The sequence below is a fragment of the Columba livia genome, chromosome 1, assembly GCF_036013475.1.
Source record: "Columba livia isolate bColLiv1 breed racing homer chromosome 1, bColLiv1.pat.W.v2, whole genome shotgun sequence".
Classification (NCBI taxonomy): Eukaryota; Metazoa; Chordata; class Aves; order Columbiformes; family Columbidae; genus Columba; species Columba livia.
Window position 1 is genome coordinate 144860179 of NC_088602.1, and position 24379 is coordinate 144884557.

Sequence of the window (24379 nt, forward strand, 5' to 3'; positions counted from 1 at the left end):
AGTCAAACATGACAGCAGGTGTGGAGGCACAGTATTTCCTCCAGGCTCTTCCCTTTTCCTGGCCCATTTGCTATCCCCCAGGGATACTGCCAGCTGTGAGGGGCCATGTTCCCAGACCACCGTGGGACTGGCTACTGAGGGAGGATTTTGACCCCCTGGCTGTCAGAACAAGGCTCTTGCACAAGGGATGAAAGACGTTTCTTAGTTTAAAAAGCCGGTACGGTGCGCTGTACAGTGCACGGCACTCCCCAGCTGATCTTACGCCAACTTCAGCTCTTCCTTTGCTTCCACATCCCCTGAGGGTGGAGATTTGCATCTCACAAAGCATTATTGTATGTGCAGATGTTGCAGCATTTCAGAGATTACTCAAGTGTGTTGGAAACAGTATATAGGGAATCGGTCTGTATTTTAGTGTCTGCCTCAATCTCAGAAAACAGAGGAAGCATCTTTGCTTTAATTCTGATTCCCTTTTCCTTTAATGTTGATTTATTTCTCTTCTCAATTTCCTGTCCTTTAATTCTGATAACTTTTCAACTTCCAGTTACGGATCTTTAAGAACTAAATAAATGCAAAAGTATAAGCCCAGCCAACACACTGCAAACTGACTTAAATAGAAGTAGACAAGACAGCATTGAATTAAATGAACAAAAATGGCCAGTTTATTCACTGGAACAGTTATGTATTACACTGTAATTTTAATTGGAACATAAAGATGTAAGAATCAGTATATTGGCTTCTTTTAATTATTTTCTTCAGCACTAGAGTGTTTTTCCCAACCATTTGACTGCATGATCATATTAGACATGTACAAGCACAGACTTTATGAATCCCTCACGAGGCATTAATCTAGGATTGTCTACAAGGACAAGGAAGAGTTAACATGGGAATTACTTCAATTTTAAAAACAAATGATGCATTTTTGGAAACAAGAGTTATTTAACTTCTTTGCTTTTAGCATAAAGTAGCAACAAGAAGAGTTTCCAATATTCAGTCTTTAGCAAATGAACATATATACTTTTATATTCTTCACCATCTAGAAACACTCCATCATTTAACCCCAAGAAGGCAGGACAACATAATGTCAATTCAACATAGGAGTAGCTGAGTTATTACAGCAGTACACATACAGTATACAAATTTGTGTTTGTCACAAACTCCACCAATGTTAAAACTCTTTTGAAAGGAACACAGCAATCTGTATGGTTCGTCAGATACAGAACATCATGCAAATGGAAACATTCAATAGATTACAAAAGTCACAAAACATCAGTTTTCTTTTTTCTTTTTTTTTTTTTAAATTGTTTACAAAGGATTGAGTTAATTAACCCCTTAACAGTCAAACCGCAGGGCTGAAAATCAATAGGGCAATAAGTAATAAAATGGACTTAAGTTATCCACTGGCATAGCACACATAGCCATATCTGTGAATAGAAAATGAAAAGCTAGATTACTGTTATTTCTTATTCGTAGCTGATAACAACTCAGCTAGCAAGCCAGACTACTTGAGACTTTTATCAATCGCTTGCATTTACTGATTTCCAAAATGTTACTGAAATCCAATAACCATATAATCAATAAAAACTTTTAAACTCAGTTTACTAATGCTGAGAAAAAACATACAGTCTTCTCCACTCTTTCTTTTACAGGAAATCATGATAATCAAAACAAATACAGAGCTTTGAGGAAAGACATTTTTGAAATGCAAGGCCCTATCACCCAGAGTCTGCCCGCACATTAACTCCAGTCATGGAATATAGGATTTTTCATTTACTTTTTGCCAGTTTGTCACTTGGTTGCAATCAAATTTCATGAAGGGGATTTTCAAGAGCTCCACAGGAAACAGATTAAAATCCAATAAGGATTTAAGCTGTGCACCTCAGAATGAAAGATACAAACTCTCTGTGATAGTCCTCTTGCCTTTTTAGCAAGAGGAATATGCAGATGGCACAAGAAATACGAATTTTCTAGCTTAATTATGGGTATGGAAAAGCTACCTCACGTTAAGAATCTCATGTACACATTCTAAATTGCATATTTAGATGCATTTGTGCCTGAAGGCAGAAGGCAATTACTTTTTTGTTTCTTTTGCACAAGATGCTTAATTGTACTAAAATAAAACCCCTAGTGGCTAAAAAAGTCTGAATATTGTATATCCCTTTCAGACTCACTGCACACACAGCAAAGGAAAACTGAAGAAAAGTGATGACTGGAATTTTTAAAGAGGTAACTGTAGCAATTATCACACTTCAAAGGTAAAACTTCTGTGCCTGTCGTTCTCAAACAAAGATTTCTGAAGTACAAAAGAAGTAAATCCATTGTAACCCCAGTGGATATGCATCTTCTGCCAAAGAAAGGAACAGACTTAAAAAGGCTGATAAAATCTGTACGTTATGATGATGATGATCAATCGAGCTATAGTGGAATTGGTAGCACAACTACAGACTTCGGCATCGCACACTGAATGATAAAGGTTGGTATCAAAATAAGGGCCAGGACTCACGGGTGTTGTTCCCAGGGTGATGAGGACTGGGTCATATTTTGCTAACGGTTTGCTTAAGTATTTGCAACAAAATTATAATGAGCAGCCTTCATAGGTGAGGTCATATTTCATAAGTGAGGTTATATTTCATAACAGAATCTTCTTTCTGTTCACACCTAGTATGGAAAATGGCTCAAACAAGTTCACAATATTTTAAAATAAACTGAAAGTCATCTTGGCATTAAAAATTGCAGCATTACCTTAATTACAATTTCATTCTATGAACCCTACTGTATAGCTATAGTTACATTAATTTAGTGAAAAATGTGGATGGAGAAAGCACAGAGATGCCAACCTGTCAATTAGATCAATAGAAAGAATATCACTATCGCCTTCATCTAGGAGGCAAAAACTTCTATACGATTAGCACGAAAAATGGTAATATTTCTTCTTTCTGTAAAGCCTCAATTTATCTTCTGACTGATAGAAAATATATTTTCAATACTATTATGTTTTACAATTTATTTTTCTTTTACTCCCCTTATATTTCATTTTTATGTTTGCTTCTATTTTTTTTTTCCCCATGCATTTCCAATAAATTGAATTTCTAGAAGTGGATCATTTCACTGAACAAGGAATATTTTTTCAATACATCCGAAAATAAAACCCAAACCAAAATGTCCCAGGACTGAATAGGCTATTCCAAATCCAAAGAAATTTCAAGGCCATCATTGAGGGTTTCTGAGTATACTCAACCCTTACAAACACACGTATCATTTTTTTCTTAATCTTTACAAATCAGAATAGATATCAACACATCATAAATTAATTATAAATGGGCAAAATATAATATTTTGCAACCCTTAAAAAATGGGGGTTTTTCTGGTCTGCATTTAAATATTTCCTGCAAAATCTCTCACGCAGTTATATGTTATCGATCACTATGTAACAAAGAAGAGTTTATCATCTCAAGTTCAAGATACATATTTTATTTTGTACTGGTTAACTGACAAAAGTTGTCCCAGAGACCTACACGATTTTATAACTTACAATGCGATAACTACAGCCATTTGTACATCTAAGTGTTTTTTTTTCTAGTTCTCTTATATTTTCACCACTCAAGTTTAATTACATATTAAAAAATGTAAATTAAAAACTTAGAAATGAAGAATTTAAAGCTTGAGAGAATAAAAAAAAAAAATAATAAACCCATTTATTTCTATAAAACAGGTTCACAATTTCCATACCATTGGACGCTGCTCCATAACTGTGGATCCACGTGGACACACCAGTACAATGTTTCAATTTCCCACAGTTGCTCTGCAAATCACAACTGGAAACAAATATGTTTCTAAACAACTGTCCTGATATAACTTTTTTTTCCAATAAATTCGTATCTATATAGAAAGGAAATGTATTTCACTGAAGTTTTTGTTTTTTAACTTAAATTCAGGGAAAATCTGTTTGATTTGGATTTGAAAATAGGAAAAACTATTCCAAGTGCAACTTGCAGTAGCTGTATTCAAAATGCAATGCGATTTCTTTTTCTTTTTAACAATATACAGTAGCTGTCTTTGTTGGACACGGACGTGGCCACTGTACAATATTCATACACCAGTTTGACAAAGTCAGGAATTCCGAGATGCTTTTTGAAGGCAGCACTTGTCTCAGACAAAATGTTTTGGTTTGGTTTGTTTGTTTTTTCAAATAAAAAAACCAAAATAGCAGCTAATCTCAGTGTCAGACAGTATGATAGAGCTGAACAAGTTTTTACTGGGCTTTTCTATGACACAACAACACATACGTTAAGTATGATACTGAATAGTAATGTAAATGTTTACAAGAAGCATGCAAACTGCATGAAAACCAAACTTGAAACACTGCCAAGTGTTGTCTGATCTGATCAGAATTGGATGTCAGTTTGTTCCTATTTTTTTCCACCTCTGAATATTTTGTTACAATAGCTCAGCTGCTCTGCCAAGGTTACACGACATACACGGTTGATGACATAGAGTATTTCTATTTACAGCACCTTCGTTACTGGTACTATGGTAAGAATGATTTGTTAGGCACACTGAGTGGTCACCGATTCTTTCCTCTGCTGATGTTTTGTGTATCGTAATATTTGGTAAGCACTGTTACTAACAGCAGACTGACTTCGTTTTCTCAGATTCAGGCAGAATATGAAAGAATTATTCCAACCACACCTGCAGCAGCAAATTTTTTTCCCTAGCTGCTCTGTACCTTAGGCTGTACTGTGTTTCCCACTTGTAGGTCATACGTATGCTGCAGAGAAGGAATAAAGGCATGGAAATATCTAAGCCTTTCGTCTGTAATTAAATTAAGGCCACCTGACAAAGCAAGGAGTCTGCTAATTACCAACAAGTAGGCAGGTAGGCAGTACTGCAGCCTTGTTTTCTAGCTGATGACCAGATGGGAAGCCCAGAGATGCTGAACTGTGACCTCCTACTTAGCCACTTGCCTTGCTGTCAGGTACTGTGCAAAATAAATTCTGCTATCCTTGCTTTTATTCTGAAATCCTCTACGTTAAGAAAAAATAAAACAAAAAACCCCAGACCTACTCAGCTTTTACAGGAAAGAATCTTTAACTAGGAACACTGTGCACTGTTGCGATAGAGTCTGCGTAGAGTAGATCACCTGAGTATTTGTCATAAACTGACATGAGCTAAGGTTCTGTGTCTGTTGATATTTGGCAAGGAAAAAAATGCACTACAGTAAAGTCCTGCTAGATTTGATCCACACCATTAACCCTACCTGCATGAGTTCTGTCACCACAGAATGCTTCATACAAAATGCTTACTACTTCATTCGTACTAGCCTTTCATGGTAAGGCCGCGAACCAGTATCCTGAATATGGGAGTGGGAGGAAAGAATGTTTTTAATTAGCACACAACATTTTACTTGGTTTAGATTTTTCTTTCTCAGATACTAAATAGAAAGTAACCCCAAAAAACAGCACCAATTCATCTACTTGTCTGAAACGCAAAAAGATAATTATGATGCAAGCAAACAAATGAAAACAAATCAATACATCATCCTTTCATCTCCTTCTTAGGCTTAATAATTATCTTTCAGTGAAGAGCTAGAACAAAACCAGAAGCTAGTGTAATAGGAATTAAAAAAAAAATAAGTGCATAAACAATATCAGTGCAGCAGCAAAATATACAGTCATTGTTAACATTCCAATTCAACCCATTTCCAACATTTTTGTGCAATAAAAATTGGCCATATGCTGGCCAATGCAACAAGCCTCTTTTAATATTAACAAAGTCATGCTTCACTTAAGCTATTTCTGCTTGTTTTTTTTTTTTTTTAATTTTAAATTAAATCAATTAAATACAACTCCCACAAAAAAAAAAAAAAAAAGACTATTTTATAAACACAAAATTCTGGTGCAAATAAAGTAAGTAATAAATATCACACCCTTAATGACAAAAGGAAATTTGAACTGGCTCCTATGGCTGAACTTAGAGGATTGTGAGGGTAGGATTTTTGTAACATACTTTTTTTTAACATTGGCTTAAGCCTCTCATTATTTCAGAGGTAAAGCCAAGCAGCTGGGAGGAGCATTTTTGTCGAGATGTTAAATTTCATTACACTTTAGTTGTGATAGCAAAGTTTGAATACAATCAGAGGAACCATAAAAAGTCTTCTTGATAGGTTGGGCTCTGTGCTTTGTATTCTTCTTCTCAACCTTCCCTTGGTCGCCAAAGCAGGGGATACGAATCCAGACTTGTCGGTGCAGCAACAAGGCAGGATTGTCCACCCGCTTGCTGGGAACAACCCCAACCTTTGTTGCGTGAACTCCACTCCGTTTGCATTTTCTCTTACATTGCATATGAAGATTAGGGGTAAGGAGGAGGCTTAGAGAGACAGTTGAGAGGGGCACACTGAGAGCTGGAATGTGGCTGCTCTTCTGGAAGAGCATTAGGACTGAAAAATAAAGAGACAAGAGAAAAAGTGCTTAAAACACATGGCAAACTTTTTAGATGCATGTAAAGAGTACAGGGCTGGAAACAAGCTTTAAAAGGGGATGAAACCTCATCTCTAAATCTGTATCTTCAGATAATATACATTAAAAAAATCCTCAGTATGCACACATTCAGTGACACCTGGATGCATACATTAAGTGCCACAGATATTCTGTTTGCTAGTTCACGCACATGATTGCTGTTCGCATGCTCTGATGAAAAATGCTGCATGGAGAAGTGAATGTTTGTGCGAAACATGGGAGCAAATTTGAAGGACAAAATACAGGTGCCATCTTTGCCATTTTTACAGGTGCCAATCTGTGAGCATAAAAATTTTTCTATTTGCAACTGATGAATTGTTTGAAATGAAGGACAGTGTCAATCTGGAAATCAGGTTTCATCACTTCATGAAAACATGATCTCTTACTGAATAGGACCTATTTACTAATACATTCATACAAATACAGTGTAACCTTCCTCATCAGGCAACATAAGCATTACATTTTCTGTAATCAACACTTCCAAAGGGTGGGAGTTATTTGTGGGTTGTTGTTTGTTTGTTTTTAATGTGCTCTTTGAGTCCTTTTCATTTCTGTCATATACTTTTGTCATTTGACTCTTGTACACTTTGTGTGGTAACAATTTAACCCTTAAGCCTGTAAATGTGCATTTATAGTGTACACTGTCATATAATGCAGAGAGGTCTGAACTACCTTTCAGCAAACCAGGTGGGGCTGGAGTAGCAGCCTAGCAGTGGCAGCAGAAACAGAAGGGGCAGCTGGTACAAACACACCCCACTTCTTGGTGCAGAGTCCCAAGATGCTCCTGCTGAAAAGCTTCAGATACTCAGGTTTGCTCATTTAAAGGCAGCCCAGCACCCTACACCAGGGGTGTCAGACTCATTTTCATCGGAAGCCATATCAGCCTCACGCTTGCCTTCAGAGGGCCAAATACATGTATACAGTCCTAAAATTACATTTGACCCTTTGAAGGCAACTGCAAGGCTGATGTGGCCCGCAGTGACAATTAGTTTGTCAGCCCTGACATGCACTACACTGCAGCAGGCAATGCAGGCACAGGTTTAGCGAGTTCCACATGATTCTTGAGCCTTGGCTTGTCTTGTTTTAAAAAGGTGAACTTCAGCTCAACTTGCCAATGTCAAGCTGAGTGACAGACATTAAACTGTCAAGGAAAGCAGGTGGCAAAACAAGACGCCAAAATATAATGCAACTAAATGCAATTTATAAAAAACAACCAAACCAAGCAACAAACCCAAACAAACAAACAAAATACCACAAGAACAAAAAAAAACCCATAAAACCAAAAACCCACAAACAAAAAAACCCACCACCAAACCAAACATACCACCACCAAAACAGTTCTTTAATGTGTCTGTAAAGAGTTTTTTTCCTAATCCTTCAAATATCCTGTGGTCTTGAAGTTTTTCCAAGCTCATCAGTGTGATTTATGCTGAAGCACAAGCCTGTCTTCAAGAAAATTTGCCTTTTCCATTTTCCTTCTTTAGAAAATGTGTTGTTATATATTATCTCTGCAGCACAGACTATTGGAGTGTTGGCTGAAGGAATGCAATTAGTCTATTGCTGGAAATGAATCAATTTGAAATGCCAGAGCTATTTGAATATCTGTCACTGGAAATGCCAGCAGTACTGAAAATGTCTGTAGTTCCACATATAGCATTTACTTAGGGAAACAAAGAAATGACATTGTGGTTTGCTCGAATACAGAAACAAGTGTGTACCACTACCATTAAGAAAGTAGATGGCAATGTTTATATTTTCCAGTCAGAGAAACCTAGGAGACTATGACCATAAACCCACAGATAATACAGTTCAGCAGGAGCTACAGTCCTTGCACTTCTGGGCTTATTTGAAGATCATAGACTTGCGTTTCTTAAGTTAGATTCTATTTCACATTAATGCTCCTGAAGATGAGTCTCCTGATTACAAAATGGCTGGTGAGAGCAGGTTACAGAAGCTCAGGATCTCACAAGCTTTGTCTTGTCCTCAGCTGTCCGAGTAGATCAGTCCCAAAGTGTTTAGCGTAATGAACTATGACTTCTCTAATTACATATAATCCACCCTTAAGCATCTAGGCATATATATTGAATCTAAAATATTTTCTTAGTAGCTGGACTTGTTCAATCAAGCACTCTGAGAAGACACCAGAACTGTCTTCTCTAAGTAATTCTTTCCATGGCTGTAACTGTCTTTTTCTTCTGCCATATTCTGCCATATGCAGATAGAACATCTAAGGAGGGATCTGAGTGAGTTCTTTGCCTGCTCCACTCAAAAGAGTCTGTGTCACGAGTGACTGCATATGGACCCAAAAGGCCTGCATTTGCTCTCAAACTTAGCCGCTCATAAAGAGTCCTGACTTCAGAACCTCCTAAGTTTTCAAGGTAGGCTTAGGAGAAGCACTAGTCTTAAGTCCTTCAAAGAAATAAAAGTGAATTAGAACTTTAACATCATATTTGGGGAAGACAGAGAGGTGGTCATGTTACCCTATGAAGGCTGCCTTACTCTCCTCCCTTGCTGCCCCATTTCTTTCTAAAAAGAACTTCTGCAATTGCCAGAAAGAAACTCAACAGACATTTTCCTTGTTCATTAGCAGAGATATGTGTGTCTTTTGGGGCTTCCTTCCCAGCTTTAAAAATAAGCAACGCAAGATGTTCGTGCTCTGAAGGAGAGGACTGGTGAGGAAATGGCCACAGTTAAGACTAGTTATGTACGGCAGTGGCCTGAAAGAGGACCTCTTTGAGACACAGAATATTCTCCTCTACACAGATATGCAAAACCATAATAATGCTTTGGCATGACCTTCAGTACAAAGTCAGCCCTGACTGCAAATACTGTAATACAAACTATCCCAGACTATTCTCAGATTAGGAAGTACTGTGCTTAGAATGACATTTGTTTTCTCTTCATTGTAATTCTGCCTTCCTTCTCACTTTGAAATATAAGCACTTTTCTATGCACAGAAGAAATATAAAACTTTGTCTTGCCACTCCCATTTTGATCAATAATAAGTATTAGGAAGAGAAAAAAATTACAAGATTATCAGACACCTTTGTGGCAATGTATATATACCCATCACCTGCAGTTTCAGTAGATTTGAAGCTTATCCTAAATCTCTACTGCTATACCATCCTCTCTTTAGAAACACAATACATCCAGTCCATTAATGCAGATTACTGTAGCAGTATGTAAACAGAAACTACATGAGAATCACCAAGTGACAGGCAGCAGGCGGTGCGCCTTGTGTGCCGGTTTAGGTGATTATGGCAGCAGGTCCTGGGCTGAGCTATTGGGCACACTGACAATCGCGGGCAGTAGCGGATGGCAGGTGAGATTAATAACGTAAAGCAACAAAGAGTCATGGAAGCACCTAAAGCTGTTGACTGTTAACTGAGAATAAGGAAGAACATTGTTACGTTCCCCCCATGGGATATGTGCAGCTTTGAAAACATTTGGGTTTAATAGACATTTTTGTAAATTCTCTTTAAGGGCTGGTATCATCTGAGGATTTATTCATTCAGTTGATGAATGAAGCCTGTGTCATTTTTTGTGTTAGTATTATTGTCTGGTTTTAAGCAACTCTATTTTTTTTCCTGCAGCACTCAAAATGCTAATCATGTATTCTAAAATCAATTAGAAAATAGCATGCAAAGCCCTTTGGTGTTATTAAGTACTCTGTTCTCTGTCTTAAAGATGCCATTCGCACGCAATATTGTCTGGCATTGATTGTAACTGTACCAAATCAGCAACAGAAAATACCAACAGAACACTGATGTTTTCAGAATGGAACCATTTCTTTTAGTAATATTTTACCTTATTTTTAATTTATTTCCTACTTTACAGAAAATAAAAGCATTATTTCTTATTAAAATTCATTTCATTTGAAGTATCGGGGGAGTTGTTTTTGTGGTTTTTTGTTGTTGTGGGGGTTGGGGTGTTGTTTAGTTCGTTTGGGTTTTTTTTGTTAATAAATAATTTGGATCTAGAGTTTGGCCTCTCATAATGAAAATGAGGTCTTCACTGCATTCAACAGAAACCTGAATATGATCCAAAACCAGACACACTCTTTTTAAGATACAGATTTAGGCAAAAAGACAGACAAATGTATAGCTAAATAAATTGACTAGATGTGTCCTGGAGTTTCATTTGGCTTGAATCTGTTCATTGCTTATCCAGTGATGTTCACTAAAATCCATGCACTGGAATCACAATTACTAGAAAAGCAAGAGTGACACAAGTCTCACTTAAAATTCAGTATAGCTAATGGATGAGGGGAAAAAAAAAAAACAGGCTTTAATTTTGTGATGGAAAATTACATTGGGTTAAAATAAGACTTGTTGGCATTAAACTTCCATGCAACCAAGGCACCTTATAATACTCTCAAACTCTTGTAACATCTAAAATACAGCAGAAACCACCTGACAGGGATTTTAAGGATTTTAAATGGAACCAGTACCTCTTTTCAATGTGCTGTAAAACTCCAAACTGCAAACCAGTATATGGTACTTATCAGTTATAATGAGCTTTCATTAACTTCTCAGTAAATTTTTCATAATACCCGTATATGGTAAGAAGTTCACAACACTTCCACTTTTGTAGGTAATAAAAGAGGCACAAATGAAGTGGTTTCTCCAAGGCCACTGAGACACCTCCTATGTGGCTCACAGAATTACTGTTCAGCAGTGCTTGAGGTACGGTGTTTGCACCACCTGCAAGCAAGGACACCAGGAGTTTACTTTTAAAAAAAGGCTAAGAATTGACTGTGGTGGGTCCAGGTTTCCAGGTCAGGGAGAGCTTTCTGAAAAGTGTCTGCTAAAATCTCACAAATGCCTTTAAAATACCACCTTACTAAAAGAGGAGCCTACACATATCCCTAAAATTGAGTCTCTCATTTACGTAAATTTATCTAGCAACAAAATAAAATCATTACTATTTTGGCATAATTGTGAAACTGTCCAAATGAGGACTACAGGATCCAACTTCCCATTCTCTTCCATATTTTTATGTAGATATAAGTGCCTGAATGCTGTGATTCATGCTTGTACTGTCACTGCAGAAATTATCACTGTTCCTCAAGTTGTTATAAGTTTGCTGTTAGTGAAGAAGGGTAGTGAAGAGCTTTTGTATAAGGAAGAGGAGAGGAATTGCAGAGACACATGCAGCTGTGTACAAAGAGAAAAGAGTTAGTGAGGTTTACCTGACAGTCTGGCAATCTGGCCCCCTGGCTAGTTGTGAGCCGTGTGGCGGTACGGAGGCAGCAGGCTGCTGACAATCTACAAGAAACTGATAAATTAGACATATATACAGAGAGATTACAGAGCAAGGGGTTAGTAACAATAGTACACAGGCTATGTATCTAATGGAGAGATTTAGTGAGGAATGTGTTCTCGGTTCCTTATCCAACAGAAACACCTTTTTTTTTATTTTTCCTGACAGTAATAACATTAGTTGCTGCCTTTTTTATTTTCATAAGAAACAGTGAAGACAGTTCTGTTTGTCTTTCCTTGGCATTGGTGAAATTTTGTTTAAACAGGCAACAATAATGGGCTGTATTCAGGATCTGGGTTTAAACCTCGTCCTCATCATTCTTCTGCTGGTGATGAAGTTGTTTTGCTTACATCTAATATAAAAAGTGTCAAAGAAGCTACTCAAAATTTCTCCAGAGAACTTACATCCAGATAACAACACTTACAGATGGCATTTCATTACGATTTCTGAGAAAAAGCTTGCAAGAAAGTCTGCACAACTTATAAATAGTGCTTGTGAGATTATTTTTTGTAGGAAAAAGGGAGAAATTGATACACTTGGTTTTCACTGTTTTGCCTAGATTACTTTATCAATTCTTTGCCAAAGCAGTTTCCACATTAATCACTTGCAAAGCTGCATTCTAGTTCTCAATTTATGAAATAACAGAAAAGCCAAATAATCCTTTATTGCTACATTTTTACTGTGACATTTGGAATATGAAAACAGCTTTAAACTCAGTAATGCTTGTGGGACTTAAGAAAAATAGTTTAACAAGACAACCCTGCTTTCTAGCTCACTAGTTTTTACCAGGATTTCCAGATCTCAAGAATTGCTAAGTGTCCCTGCAGCGGTCTGGCCTTTCATTCCACAGCCTATGTGATTCAGATTGTCAGACGCAAGAGTCATCAGGGTCCTTTCAAACATTAAAATCTATGGGTGAAATTGTGACCATCCAGAAAACTACTGAAGATAACTATCTCCAGCAGAACTTGCAGATCTATCCTCCTCTCTGACTGCATCAACCTGATTCTCAACCTGACTCTTCAGTGGAAGGGAGTTACTTTCCCTTGAACCTTAAGAACGAGACAACTAGACTTCGTGCACTTGGAAAGAATTTGATTTTGTTGTTTTGTTTTTCAATTGGTTGCTTTTAAAGCTCAACACCAGTAATCATTTATCTTTAAAATATGGGTGGTTTCCAAAACCCACTTCTATTCTTTGTCTCAGTCAAGTGGAGGAAAGTCTAAGTAATTTGCTGTCAAGAGTCCTGAGATGACATCAAGTACAATGCAGAGCAACACACCTTCCTAGCAACACTGAGCATCATATCCAGTATCATAACATTTCCATTTCATACAAGCCCAAAGTGCTTCTCCCTGCTTCCTATGAAGATCTGTGCTGACCTCCAGTGGGTGAAAGCAAGTGTACCCAAAATGCTAGTTCCTTGCTGCTTCAGCCACAAGGAAAGGGGTTTGGAGCTGTTTTCAAGTACATAGGTGTCTATATCAGAAAAAAGTAGAAGCACAGTTAAGTGCTGACACCATGGTGTCAGGAAGCAGAAATTAAATGTGAAAGATACTTTGTCATTCTCTTATTAGCCAGGATGGCCACTAAAGTCCTCAGTATGTCTTTTAGCAGAGGAGTGCAAGAGTTTGCAGTGTGTTTGAATCACGAATAGAAGAGTCTGTCATTTCACTATAAAGCTGTTAAAAGGAAAGGGCCCTTGGGGGACAGTCAGATCAAGCTAACTGTAGGTGGGAAATGATTATTGAAAAAAAAGTCTTACTCTAAACAAACTACTTTGCAGGAGTTCAAAGCAAAGTCATCCCTGACAACAGCTTATAGAAGGTAGTCAGTGGGAAACGAAATATGATAGAGAACGCTGTGTGATGAAAAGGTGTGGAAGATTACATAAATGCAGAAGAAATTGCTCTGACAGGCTTTTCCAGAACAACGCAAATCCCCAATTTATGATCCTGTTCTAATATCTCAAACATCCTGCAAATATTTTATGATGCCTCTTCATCTGCTAGATTTGGCAGAATGCATGACTAGAGAGCCAGATTCTGCAAGCATTATGCAACTTGGAAGTCTTTTATGTGACCAAACTCCCTCAACTTCACATAAAACAACAGTTCTACCTGGCATCAGCAATGCTCACACAATCTGGCTCACGCTCACATCAGTATGATATCTGGTGATCCACACAACTTTAAATGGCTGAATCCTCCTCCTACATCCTCCAGGAGTGAAGTTTTTGAGGATTATGCTAGGAAAGAGCGAAGCAGAATGCATATGGCTTACATATACACATTGCAAATTCAAAATAGCTTTTATCTACATATGTCCAAATAGCTGTGCCAGAGATAACTTTATTCCTTATATATTCAGTCCTTTTAAGTATTCTGGAGCATTTATAACCCTGTTCATTAATGCCATGACAGTCGTAAACACAATGTAACAAGAAGTCATTTTAAAGGTGAAAATTAGAAGCCAGCATTCAGTCCTTCCCTTCTACTAAAGAACTCCTGCTTGTATCAAATAAATGTTTGTTTCTTTCTGAAACATTCTGTAGAAGGTTACAAGTTTCAAAAATGCCTTTACTGATTCTGTGGTCAGTGTCACATACCTTAAAGACAAGGAAAGACACACATACTCTTTTTTTACTAAAAAATAAAAACAAATATAAAAAAATTAAAAATTACATTGGAAGAGGCCTGTTCCCAGTACTTTTCAAATCTCAAGGACTGTCAGTCGAGCTACAGAATGAAACTTTGCTGTTTGTGTAGAAGACACTTCAGAAACAGACACAGATAATACTTTTCTGGTGAGTCTTCAGAGAACTCTACCAGCAAAATTTTTAATGAAGTTATTAAATACAGACTATCTTATTTGTCCATCACCTTCATTTGCTGTGAGGAAATAAACTACTGTGGGCAGAGGGTGGGCTGGTCAGTCTCTTAAGAGCCCTTTTACAATCCTGTGAACCTATAACAAATGAAGTTCAGTGACCATTTCAACCACAAAAGGCAAAGAGGAGCTATTGTACAGAAAAATTCACACATTCGTTTTCACTGAATTCAGCAGGACTTGAGTCTGTACAGAGTCCTGTGGCAGTAACAGGCAACAAACACCACTGTATCTGTTGGAGCTTTAAGGCTTGACTCATGCTGTACATCAGGCCTGTTCTGGTTCTCCAGTTCTTAATATTTGAGCCATTTGCTGGCAAGGGTGGTGTAAAGGGCTCAGAGATTTCCTCTCTCACAGATTAGCCAGTGATGATTTTCCTTTGGAATCTAATACCTAGTCCTAATTGGACTAATCAGCTCCTGTCGTAAGAGTATTAAAAATACCAAGCTTGGAGAAGCTACATCTGCTCATATGAGGACTGACTGTGCTGCTCTAAGTTGTCTGCCAAGGGCAAATCTCACAAACAAAAAAAGTTTTTCCTATACTTCCTTTCAGGTTGGTCACAAAAACAAGGCATTTCCCTCATGTCACAAGGTGTGCTCTGCCCTCCAGTCTGTGAACTGGGTGACTCCAATCAACACAGGCCTGCTTAGCTGGGCTATCACTGTCCAAGAGATGGGCATCGCCTTCTGTTGACATCAGCAATGTCCCCAGTGAAAATCCTGCGTGCAAGCATTTTCAGTCCCACCTGCTCAGGACCCAGCACATTGCGGTGGAACATTTCAGCACATTTTGACACTCAGTATTCTACTAATCACTAAACGGTGCGGTCAGAGACCGCACCCAGAATCCCAAGATAAGCACTAGGGATACTGTGCATAAGTAACTGATATATAACATACTGTTAACTACGGCTAGTTGAGTTAATCAATGAAGAGGGGTTTTTTTCTCATTTATCTGAAAGGGTGAAATTGAGAGTCAAAGAACAAACCAAACGTTTTTTACAGGTACTCTTACACATTTGGTATTTCTGATATAAAAAACATTGGGAAAAATCTGTTCTTGGTAAAAAAAGTTCTCAAGAAATACTTATGACAAAATGCGAGATTGATGCTTTTCCATTCTTTTAAAACAATCTCTCCTTAGCATCCCATTGACCACTTCGAGCCAAAAGAAAGCCCTTCTTTCCTAGCTAAAAGTTTTTGAGCTATCTCACTTTGTGTCGTGCTACCCTATGTCAATTGAACTTGCTCCATAAAGTTTGAGGAATTTGATAACATGTCTATGAAGGTGTTATTGACAATTTATTTGAAAAGAGAAGCTGTCTCCATTTGTATGGTAATGAATTGTTTTCTTCCCCAAGTTGTCAGTTTAATGGGAAGGAATGAATGGTTAATAGCATGAGTCAAAAGTATTGGGCAAAGAACAAATCAGTAGTCTTCTGGTTGTGCAGAGGCAGAAACACATTGCATCACACAGCAAGTCCTACAAAGTCAATAAATCAATCCTCTCTACTCAAAGGTGGGGACCAAGAAAAAAATTCCAAACCCAAAAGACAAATGTGAGATGTCATGAAGAACTGGGCAAAGGGCACTAAAACACTCACCCACATTGCTGAGTTGAGATTTGTAGAGATGCTTTCAAACTGTAATCTGGCAGGATGAGAAAAGTCCCAGAACTGTTTATGTCCAGGGCTGATGAGGACATGAGCTTGTACCATTATTCGACTAGCTGGTTTCACTTATAATTTATCTCTGTTTTTCTAAGGGATGCCAAGAAAACCTTGACCTTCCTTAAGTGGTAATGGTTATCGCAAAGAGCAGCTGGTGAGAGAACAGCTGTGGCTTACCTTAGAAAAAGTGCACAAACAATAGTACAGGTCAAAGATTAGAAGAGTCTCTCCTTTCTCCTGCTTCCAGGGTTGGTTTGGGTCTGGAAATAACACCGTTACCTCTGCCCTATGCACAGCCTCAGCTGGTCAGCCTGCCAGCTGCACACTGGGTGCAGCTCTGTGTTTTGGCAGGCCAGCCCTGGAAGGAGAGGACTATGGCAGAACAACCACATGGCTTCAACATGGAGTTTGGTCGGCCTTATTAACCCCAGCTCTCTCAGAGCGAGATTAACTCGGGCTTGTCCTGGCCTGGGAGACAAACAAGCAGTGCAGGAGGACTAAGCCACAGTACAGGGTCACTGTGCAGCTCGGAGACAGCCAGCCCCATTCTGGCACAGCTGGCACACAGGCATCCAAATAAACTCCACCAGGTGCAAGTTAGCACCTGCACAGACATTTGCCAGTATCTAGACTCTCTAAGTTTTACCCCTGTTTCCCTTAAACTGAATAATGAATGATAGATTTGAGATCAACACATTTATCAACCAAGTATCAATTTTGGCTTCACAGAAATCTGATTTACTATGAAATTTTTGTGTCAAGTCATACAAATACCCAGGTAACTCACATCTTAAGCTTGCTATTCAGAGAAACCTGGTGTCTTAGATTATTGTTGGAGATGTTTCAACAACAATGAATTATTCTGCCACTTATCTCTTAGTCTTCTCAAAAATTATTTGAAGAACAAAGGTTAAGAGACTTGAGCATGCTGCAGAACTCCTGTTCACACACAGAACTGAAGGTACCAGCAATATCTACATATTGCACAAACGTGCAGTAAGACAGCAGTAGGATGGATCTAAAATCCGCATCTCCAGTCATCTCCAAGTGTCTGCTCTTTCTTGCAAAGTTGGCCTGGGAATGTCCCACTATTTCTATACTCCCAAGTTTCTGACACAGGCCTCCTTCTGCTCCTCATCCTCTCAGTTCTTTACCTTCAGGACAAACATAACAGAGAGACTTCTGATAAATTCTTCTCAGGAGTAAGAGCAGAAGATTGAGGTTATTGGAACAGGTAGGGGATTTAATCACTATTTTCTTATAGTATTTAGCAAAATGCTATTTCTACTGGCAATTCCCACAGACCAACTCATGGAGCATCCCTAACAACTTCATGCACTACCTGACACATAACACAGACAGACATGGTTTAGTAGGTCACCGATTCAGTGATTTTTGAGACATGTCAGGTTTCTTGGCTGTGTTTTAGTGAGGTCTTTCATCCATACAACAGCTACACTACACGGAGTAGGTTTTCCCCTTATTTCCTTATTTTGCATGATTTGATTTCTACTTTCTTTCTACACTTGAATTATCCCCAACCTAAAGAGTTGTTCCCCAATCAGTCCATGTGCTTCAGTGGTACTGGAAGCTCAAAGTATTGTGATAAAGCTGTATCCCAGTGTTGCCCTTCGCTGTAGCTCATACTAAGAACAATTTTTAAAAATATAAATAATACCTAGGCAAGGTACCTTCGCAAAATTAGTGAAATGCATTTCTTTCCAATTGAAGACTAAGAACATTAAGAGGTTTCTTGTCAGCTCTGTAGGCTTTTTCACACTTTCCATATAATGTGTTTGTTATTTCTCAAATGGTTTCTGTGAATGCTTTAAATAATTCCTCATTAAATCTACTGAGAAGCTAAATAATGGGTTAGTAAAATAGCAGAAATGGAAATGGTAGAAGCTGAAAATATATATTCAGTTCCTTTCTTTTATATACAATTCATAAAAAGCACATTTAGAAAGGTCTGATGATTCATTAAATAACCTCTAAAAGACATACACATTTTAAACATTTCAAGAGGGGAAAAGAAAGGCCTTAAAAATACAGAAATCATCACACTTCTGTCCTGTTGGTTACCCATCACTTGTGGAAACATGTCTAGGATATATTTCAGATGGCTAAACCAAAAATATTTGTACTATTTTATGGGTAAAGAAGGGCCTGATCCACAACTTGAAGTCAGTGGGAATGGTAACTTTAGAAACAACATAAGGCAAAACGATAAGCTTTCATAGCCCTAAAGATTCAGGCAGGAAGATACTTACAATGAGGTCTACTAGTCTTGATTAAAGAATTGCTGGTGAGCTTACTTCATACATCACGACATCCCAAGGATCTGCTCTCTTAGAGGGCTAAAATATCAGCATGTCTAATCTAAACAGAAACTCTGTTCAGCTTTGCCCATTTTATCAGAGGCACAATATTGAGTATTTCTGCATATTTGATGTTAAAAATCAGTAAGTCATGAAACCACATTAAACCTTGTCATAAAAGAAGATAAGGACAGATGTTTCTTGTTACCAACATTGTCAAGATGTTTCAATAGCTGTTTTTGGTAATTGACAAGACTGGATTCCAAAGACCAAAATTTTCTTAGAAAGCAACAAATATCTGGTCACATGTCTTAAACATACAATGTGTCAACTACATAGTTATTTAGTTAGAAACAACCAGAAGTCTAGGATTTTACTGGACAACTTCAACAAATGATGCTAATATAAACCAGCAATGACATCATAATTTAGATATAGAGTGAAAAATGTCAATAACCTTTTAATGAAAATATACAGCAGTAAGGCATGGATTTCACTGCATTCTTTTTTAATGTTTTAACAAACAGATTTGGGCTTCTATTAAAAATAGGTTGTATTTCAGAACTGCATTCTTTGCACAGTAAAAAATACAAACAGAAATTAAATGAAACTTGTAGAACTGCAGTGAATTCATGCCATGATAGCTGAATTATATTGAAGTTGCTAAATTATATTGATCAGCATGAAATGTATGGTGCTGGTCTCATCAGTGATAACTGGAAAGCTAAATGCAAGAGAGGAAAAGCATAGAGCAAAAAGGTCCTATTCACAGTGGCACCGAGAGGTAAAAGTACATTTAGCCAGCTGACTTCTTCATCAGTTACAGCCAACTAACGTCCTTGGCAAGGATATTGTTCTTCAAATTCAAAACGGCCTCCACAAGGACAATGTACCACGCTTGAAATGGCATAAATATGTGATGCTCATTAAACTTACTTAAATGAGCATATCAGATGCAGGACACGGCCCCAAGAGCAGGAAGATATATACATGTATCTGTATATATGCACTAATACCGCTCATTAAACAATGACCATATATATACACAAATATGGCATGTTTACAAAACCCACGGAAAAAAATAACAATGCAGAACAAAAAGTGAACACAGATAATAAGTCAATAATGACTGAATTATCCTTTTTTTGTGAAGAGCATCATGTTCAGGTAAAAATACCCTACCTTTAACTTTTAAAAAATCCTGCTAAAAAGCACATAAAATCCATTTTTCATGGAGAGCAGAGATAGATTAGACCGATACTGCACAAGTCTTGCAATAGTCAGTAGTATGCCTGATTTCACAAGTTCAGAGACATCTTACAGGTGCAGAATCTCCATCAACACAAGTACATTCTCGGTGGATAAAAATACAATATATTCATTGCTGAGGACTCAGAAGAATCATCCACAGATCCCTCATTTGGCAAATGGTAATTTCCAGTTCGACTGTAAATTTGAGTTGTCAGAATAAAATTGTGGGGGTGTTTTTTTGGAAAATAATTGTTCTGAAGAACTTTCATGCTCCAGTTGCTTTGCGTTGCTTGGATGAATCAAATCAAACTTACTTGACTGAACAATCAGAGCAGACTAGCCTGACTACTTAAATATTATATGGTTGTATATCTTATTTAGTAGTGGTGGCTCAGTTAACTGCCTACCCTGATTTTCAAGAATAAACTCTCACTTAATGTACAGGTGAATCTATACTGGTCATGAACTAGAATTCAGAACAAAATTCTTTAATGCAAATTCAGTGCAGAAAGAGGTATCTAGATCCTAGTCAAGCTGATTTTCCATTTCATTAACCTATAAAATTCCTTCACAAAGGAGAAGTAAGTAATATTTAAAACTGTTCACTGGATGATCTGAGCAATCATGAAGATCTACAGATCACTCTTCTAGCAAAATTCAGGTCTGAGCTGATAGTGTTCCTCAAAGGACTTCTTTCACAATCATTTTTAAAAGAAGCTGTGCTTTCCTCTATGTTCAGACTTCTAACAGTCCTACTGTTTCAAAATGGAGAAGTGCATAAAAAAGCAAGTTTGAGTTACTGAAGTAACGTCTATAGCAGCAAGGTTTAGAAATCCACGAGGCCCTCTCTCTGACACTGGTATTTAAGCTCAAAAGAAAGCTGGAACTATTTTTGACAAAGTATTCCTAAATAAACAAAAAGTGTGCATAGCTCAAGACCTTGAACTTAAACTCTTTTCACCACACAATTAAAGAAGACCCAAACCTGCTATTAATTTTTTTTCCCCCCTACTTTTCCAATGCTGTAAGGTGCACAGGCTCACCTCTGCAGAAAACCTCTGCTGTGGAGACTTGTGTCAGCCTGAGCCTCGCTTGGTCATTTTCCCAACCCCTTCATCAAAAACAGGAGGGTAAAGACAGCTTCATTTTCTACCAAGGGCTTCTACCCATAACATTCCTTTTGAAGATGTTTTCCATAACTTCGCACTGCCAAAATAATGTGAAGAAGCAAGAAGCAGGAGACAAAGCCAAGAATCTTACCCCACATGATAAATTCCACTTGAACATTATTTTAAGAAAAATGTGTAAGAAGGAAATAGTTCACAATTTAAAAGAAAAACAAACAAAACAAAACTGATTGTATTTCATTTAGGCTTCATTGTTCCTCCACTCCTGAGGCTACAACCTCAAGCCAAGCTATACTCTGCTCCATAGGGTTTGAGTCTGGATGCTGCTCTTTTGCATCCTCTCTAATGAAGAAGCAGGTGTGGGTTACTACATTTCTTGCTGGCTTTCTTGACTGCACAAGTCATCTAAGAAAGGAAATTCTTTCTGATACAAGGCTTTTAAACATTCCCTATGAAAGCAGCAGAATAACACCCTAGGCTCTACAGAGGTATCTGAACCAGCTGGATCATTGTGCTGAGGCTAACTGTATGAGGTTCGACAAGGTCAACTGCTGGGTCCTGCACTTGGGTCACAAGAACCCCAGGCAGCGCTACAGGCTCAGGGAAGAGTGGCTGGAAAGCTGCCTGGCAGAAAAGGACCTGGGGGTGTTGGTCAACAGCTGGCTGAATATGAGCGAGCAGTGTGCCCAGGTAGCCAAAAAGGCCAATAGCATCCTGGCATGCATCAAGAACAGTGTGGCTAGTAGGACTAGGGAAGTGATTGTCTCCCTGTACTCTGGGCTGGTGAGGCCCCACCTTGAATCCTGTGTTCAGTTTTGGGCCCCTCACCACAGAAAAGACTGAGGTGCTGGAGAGAGTTCAGAGAAGGGTGATGAGGCTGCTGAGGGGTCTGGAGCACAAGTCTGATGAGGAACAGCTGAGAGAACTGGGGCTGTTTAGCCTGGAGAAAAGGAGGCTGAGGGGAGACCTTATCACTGTCTGCAACTACCTGAAAGGAGATTGTAGCATGGAGGGGGTTGGTCTGTTCTCCCAAGCAGCAAGTGATAGGATGAGAGGAAATGGCCTCAGGTTGCGCCAGGGGAGGTTTAGATTGGATGTTAGGAAAAACTTCTTCACCAAAAGGGTTGTCAGGCATTGGAACAGGCTGCCCCAGGGAAGTGATGGAGTCACCATCTCCGAAGATGTTTAAAAGATACATACATAAGCTTCTTAGGGACACGGTTTAGTGGTGGACTTGACAGTGTAGGGTAATGGTTGGACTTGATGATCTTAAGTGTCTCTTACAACTAACACGATTCTATGATTCTATCCTTCACTGTTCCTTACTTTCAGGAAACAGATTAGACAGATGGCAAAAAAATAAACCCAAACCTCCTTGGTGTATCATTCCTTTAATCTGTTAACAACAATAAGAAATCTCCTAGAAACCGGTAAGAACAATGCTGAAAAATTCCCTACCTAATCCTCAACCTGATTCTAACATGGGCCCTGCTAATAATGTAATCTGAGTGCTCAGAAATATCTCTGTTTTGAACTTGTAATTGTCACAGGTTGAGATCAAGGTCCTGTGATGGCATAAAATTTTGACAAATGCATTCAGAAATCTGAGACTATTGTAGATTCATAGGGAAAATTATAAAATAAATGAGTAATACTGTCTCAAGACCCTTACATTCTGAACATGTAGAGATGTACCTAAAGTGCCAGGTAAGACTCCAGACAAACATTATTTTTTGGACAATTCTACTTTTCAGGCTGCTTCATCCTTTGGCCTCTGTTACTGGAAAACTTTAGAGACCACGCCAGTATTGCTCAATCTGTGGTCCATACATCTATCATGCTCCATGACATGTCAGATACTGGTTCAGTCAGGATCCAGAGTCTCAAATTCAAAGATCACATATTTTACCTTTTTACTAACAATTTTGCAATACAGTAAATTCTGTTTACCTATCTGTTAAGCACAGTTCTTTTTAAAATCGTTACTTCTTCCAACCACTAAACTGCATTTACAACATACAGTCAGGGTTCTTGACACAAAGATCATCCAATTCTTGGATTAAAATCTGTTTCTCCTTGGCCTGGCAATCTTGTAAATTGTACATGGGAAATGCAATTATAATTAGAAGAGTCTTTTAAGTTGAATGCTAGAAAACTGCCATTTTTGAGCCTAGATCCTTGTACTTCCAAACCAGGGACAATTTGGCTATATAGCAAATGTAAAATCCAGTTTTTTAAAGAGATGCAGATGTCCATCAGAAAGAAAATAATCCTTATTCTGTTGTAGGATGAAGAGGAAAGAATAGAGACAATGACAGTTTAAGAAATAGATTTCTGTCTATGGGGTAGAAAATACACATGGTATTCCATTGCCAACAGAATAAAAAAGAATTGCTGAAAGATCAGTACCATTTATTTCATACATTTTCAAGTCTTTGTTTCTTTCCCTCTCCCCATCTTTTTCTCCCCAGAAGCCAGGTCTTTTATTTATTTTCTGCAACGCTCCATAGGAAAATGTCTTGTTTAGACTCTCTGCAGTTTTACACTTTTCTTCTGAGTGGGTGTTACTTGCACAGCACTACTCAAGGTGGCTGTGATATCACTGGCACTCTGTGAGAGCTATAACATACTATAGGGTATTGCTCAGCTTTTCAGAATAAACATTTACTTGAGCAGAAACCACTTTATGGGGTTTAGCTTTTTATATTTTCTGCTTATGCTTTTTACATATAATAAATTTCAAAACAAAGAATGAAAAAATTTGCCACCAGACAAGAGTGCGCATATTTAAAGGCTAAAGGTTCTGCTCAGGCACAGATAAAAGTAATAATTAGCTTGTCTCTCAGGAGAAGAGAGATGTCACAACCTCTGAAATGGCATTTCAGTTTACATTTCCTTTCTATGCCTTTTTTGAAGCAGATCCTACATTTTGGCAGGAAATGAAGAGCAAAAGCTTCCTGCAAAGATAAACTTCATGGCTCAGTTTATATAAACTAAACCTTCTGTGAGTTTAACATTACTCTTTAGAAAAAAATCACTGGATACTCCAGGGTGAGCAGAAGATGGATGCTGCGTGGGCTCCTGCACACTGCCAGTCACTCCCTCGCTGGTCCTCGCACATCTAACTCCTCCATCCCATTGGCTTTGTGTCTTCCACGGGGACTACCAACACCACCATCAGACTAAGCACCACCCAGGCACAGGGGTGCAGCCTCTGTGGATGCCAACGGGACTGCACCCACCTATAGCACTGCAGGACTTTCCCCACTGCATCTGGAACCAGTTTGGGCTGCTGTCAGCAGAATGTCGGCTCCTGCCACAGGTGACACAGGAGGAGACATTTTGCTT

General features: G+C 38.3%; 1 protein-coding gene across 7 annotated transcripts in view; it reads right to left on the reverse strand.

Annotated features, from left to right (window-relative positions):
* Nucleotides 1–636: 636 nt before the first annotated feature.
* Nucleotides 637–24379, reverse strand: part of BICD1 (BICD cargo adaptor 1) — a 183567-nt gene continuing 159824 nt past the window's right edge. For 4 of the 7 annotated variants that reach the window (XM_065034901.1, XM_065034918.1, XM_065034942.1 and 1 more), the window contains one exon: nucleotides 637–6433. In XM_065034901.1, coding sequence (XP_064890973.1) covers nucleotides 6084–6433 — 350 coding nt within the window. In that variant the 3' untranslated portion in view covers nucleotides 637–6083. Of the gene's footprint in view, nucleotides 6434–11703; nucleotides 11790–24379 lie in introns of all 7 variants that reach the window. The other 3 variants (XM_065034907.1, XM_065034927.1, XM_065034924.1) reach the window with 2 other exon arrangements.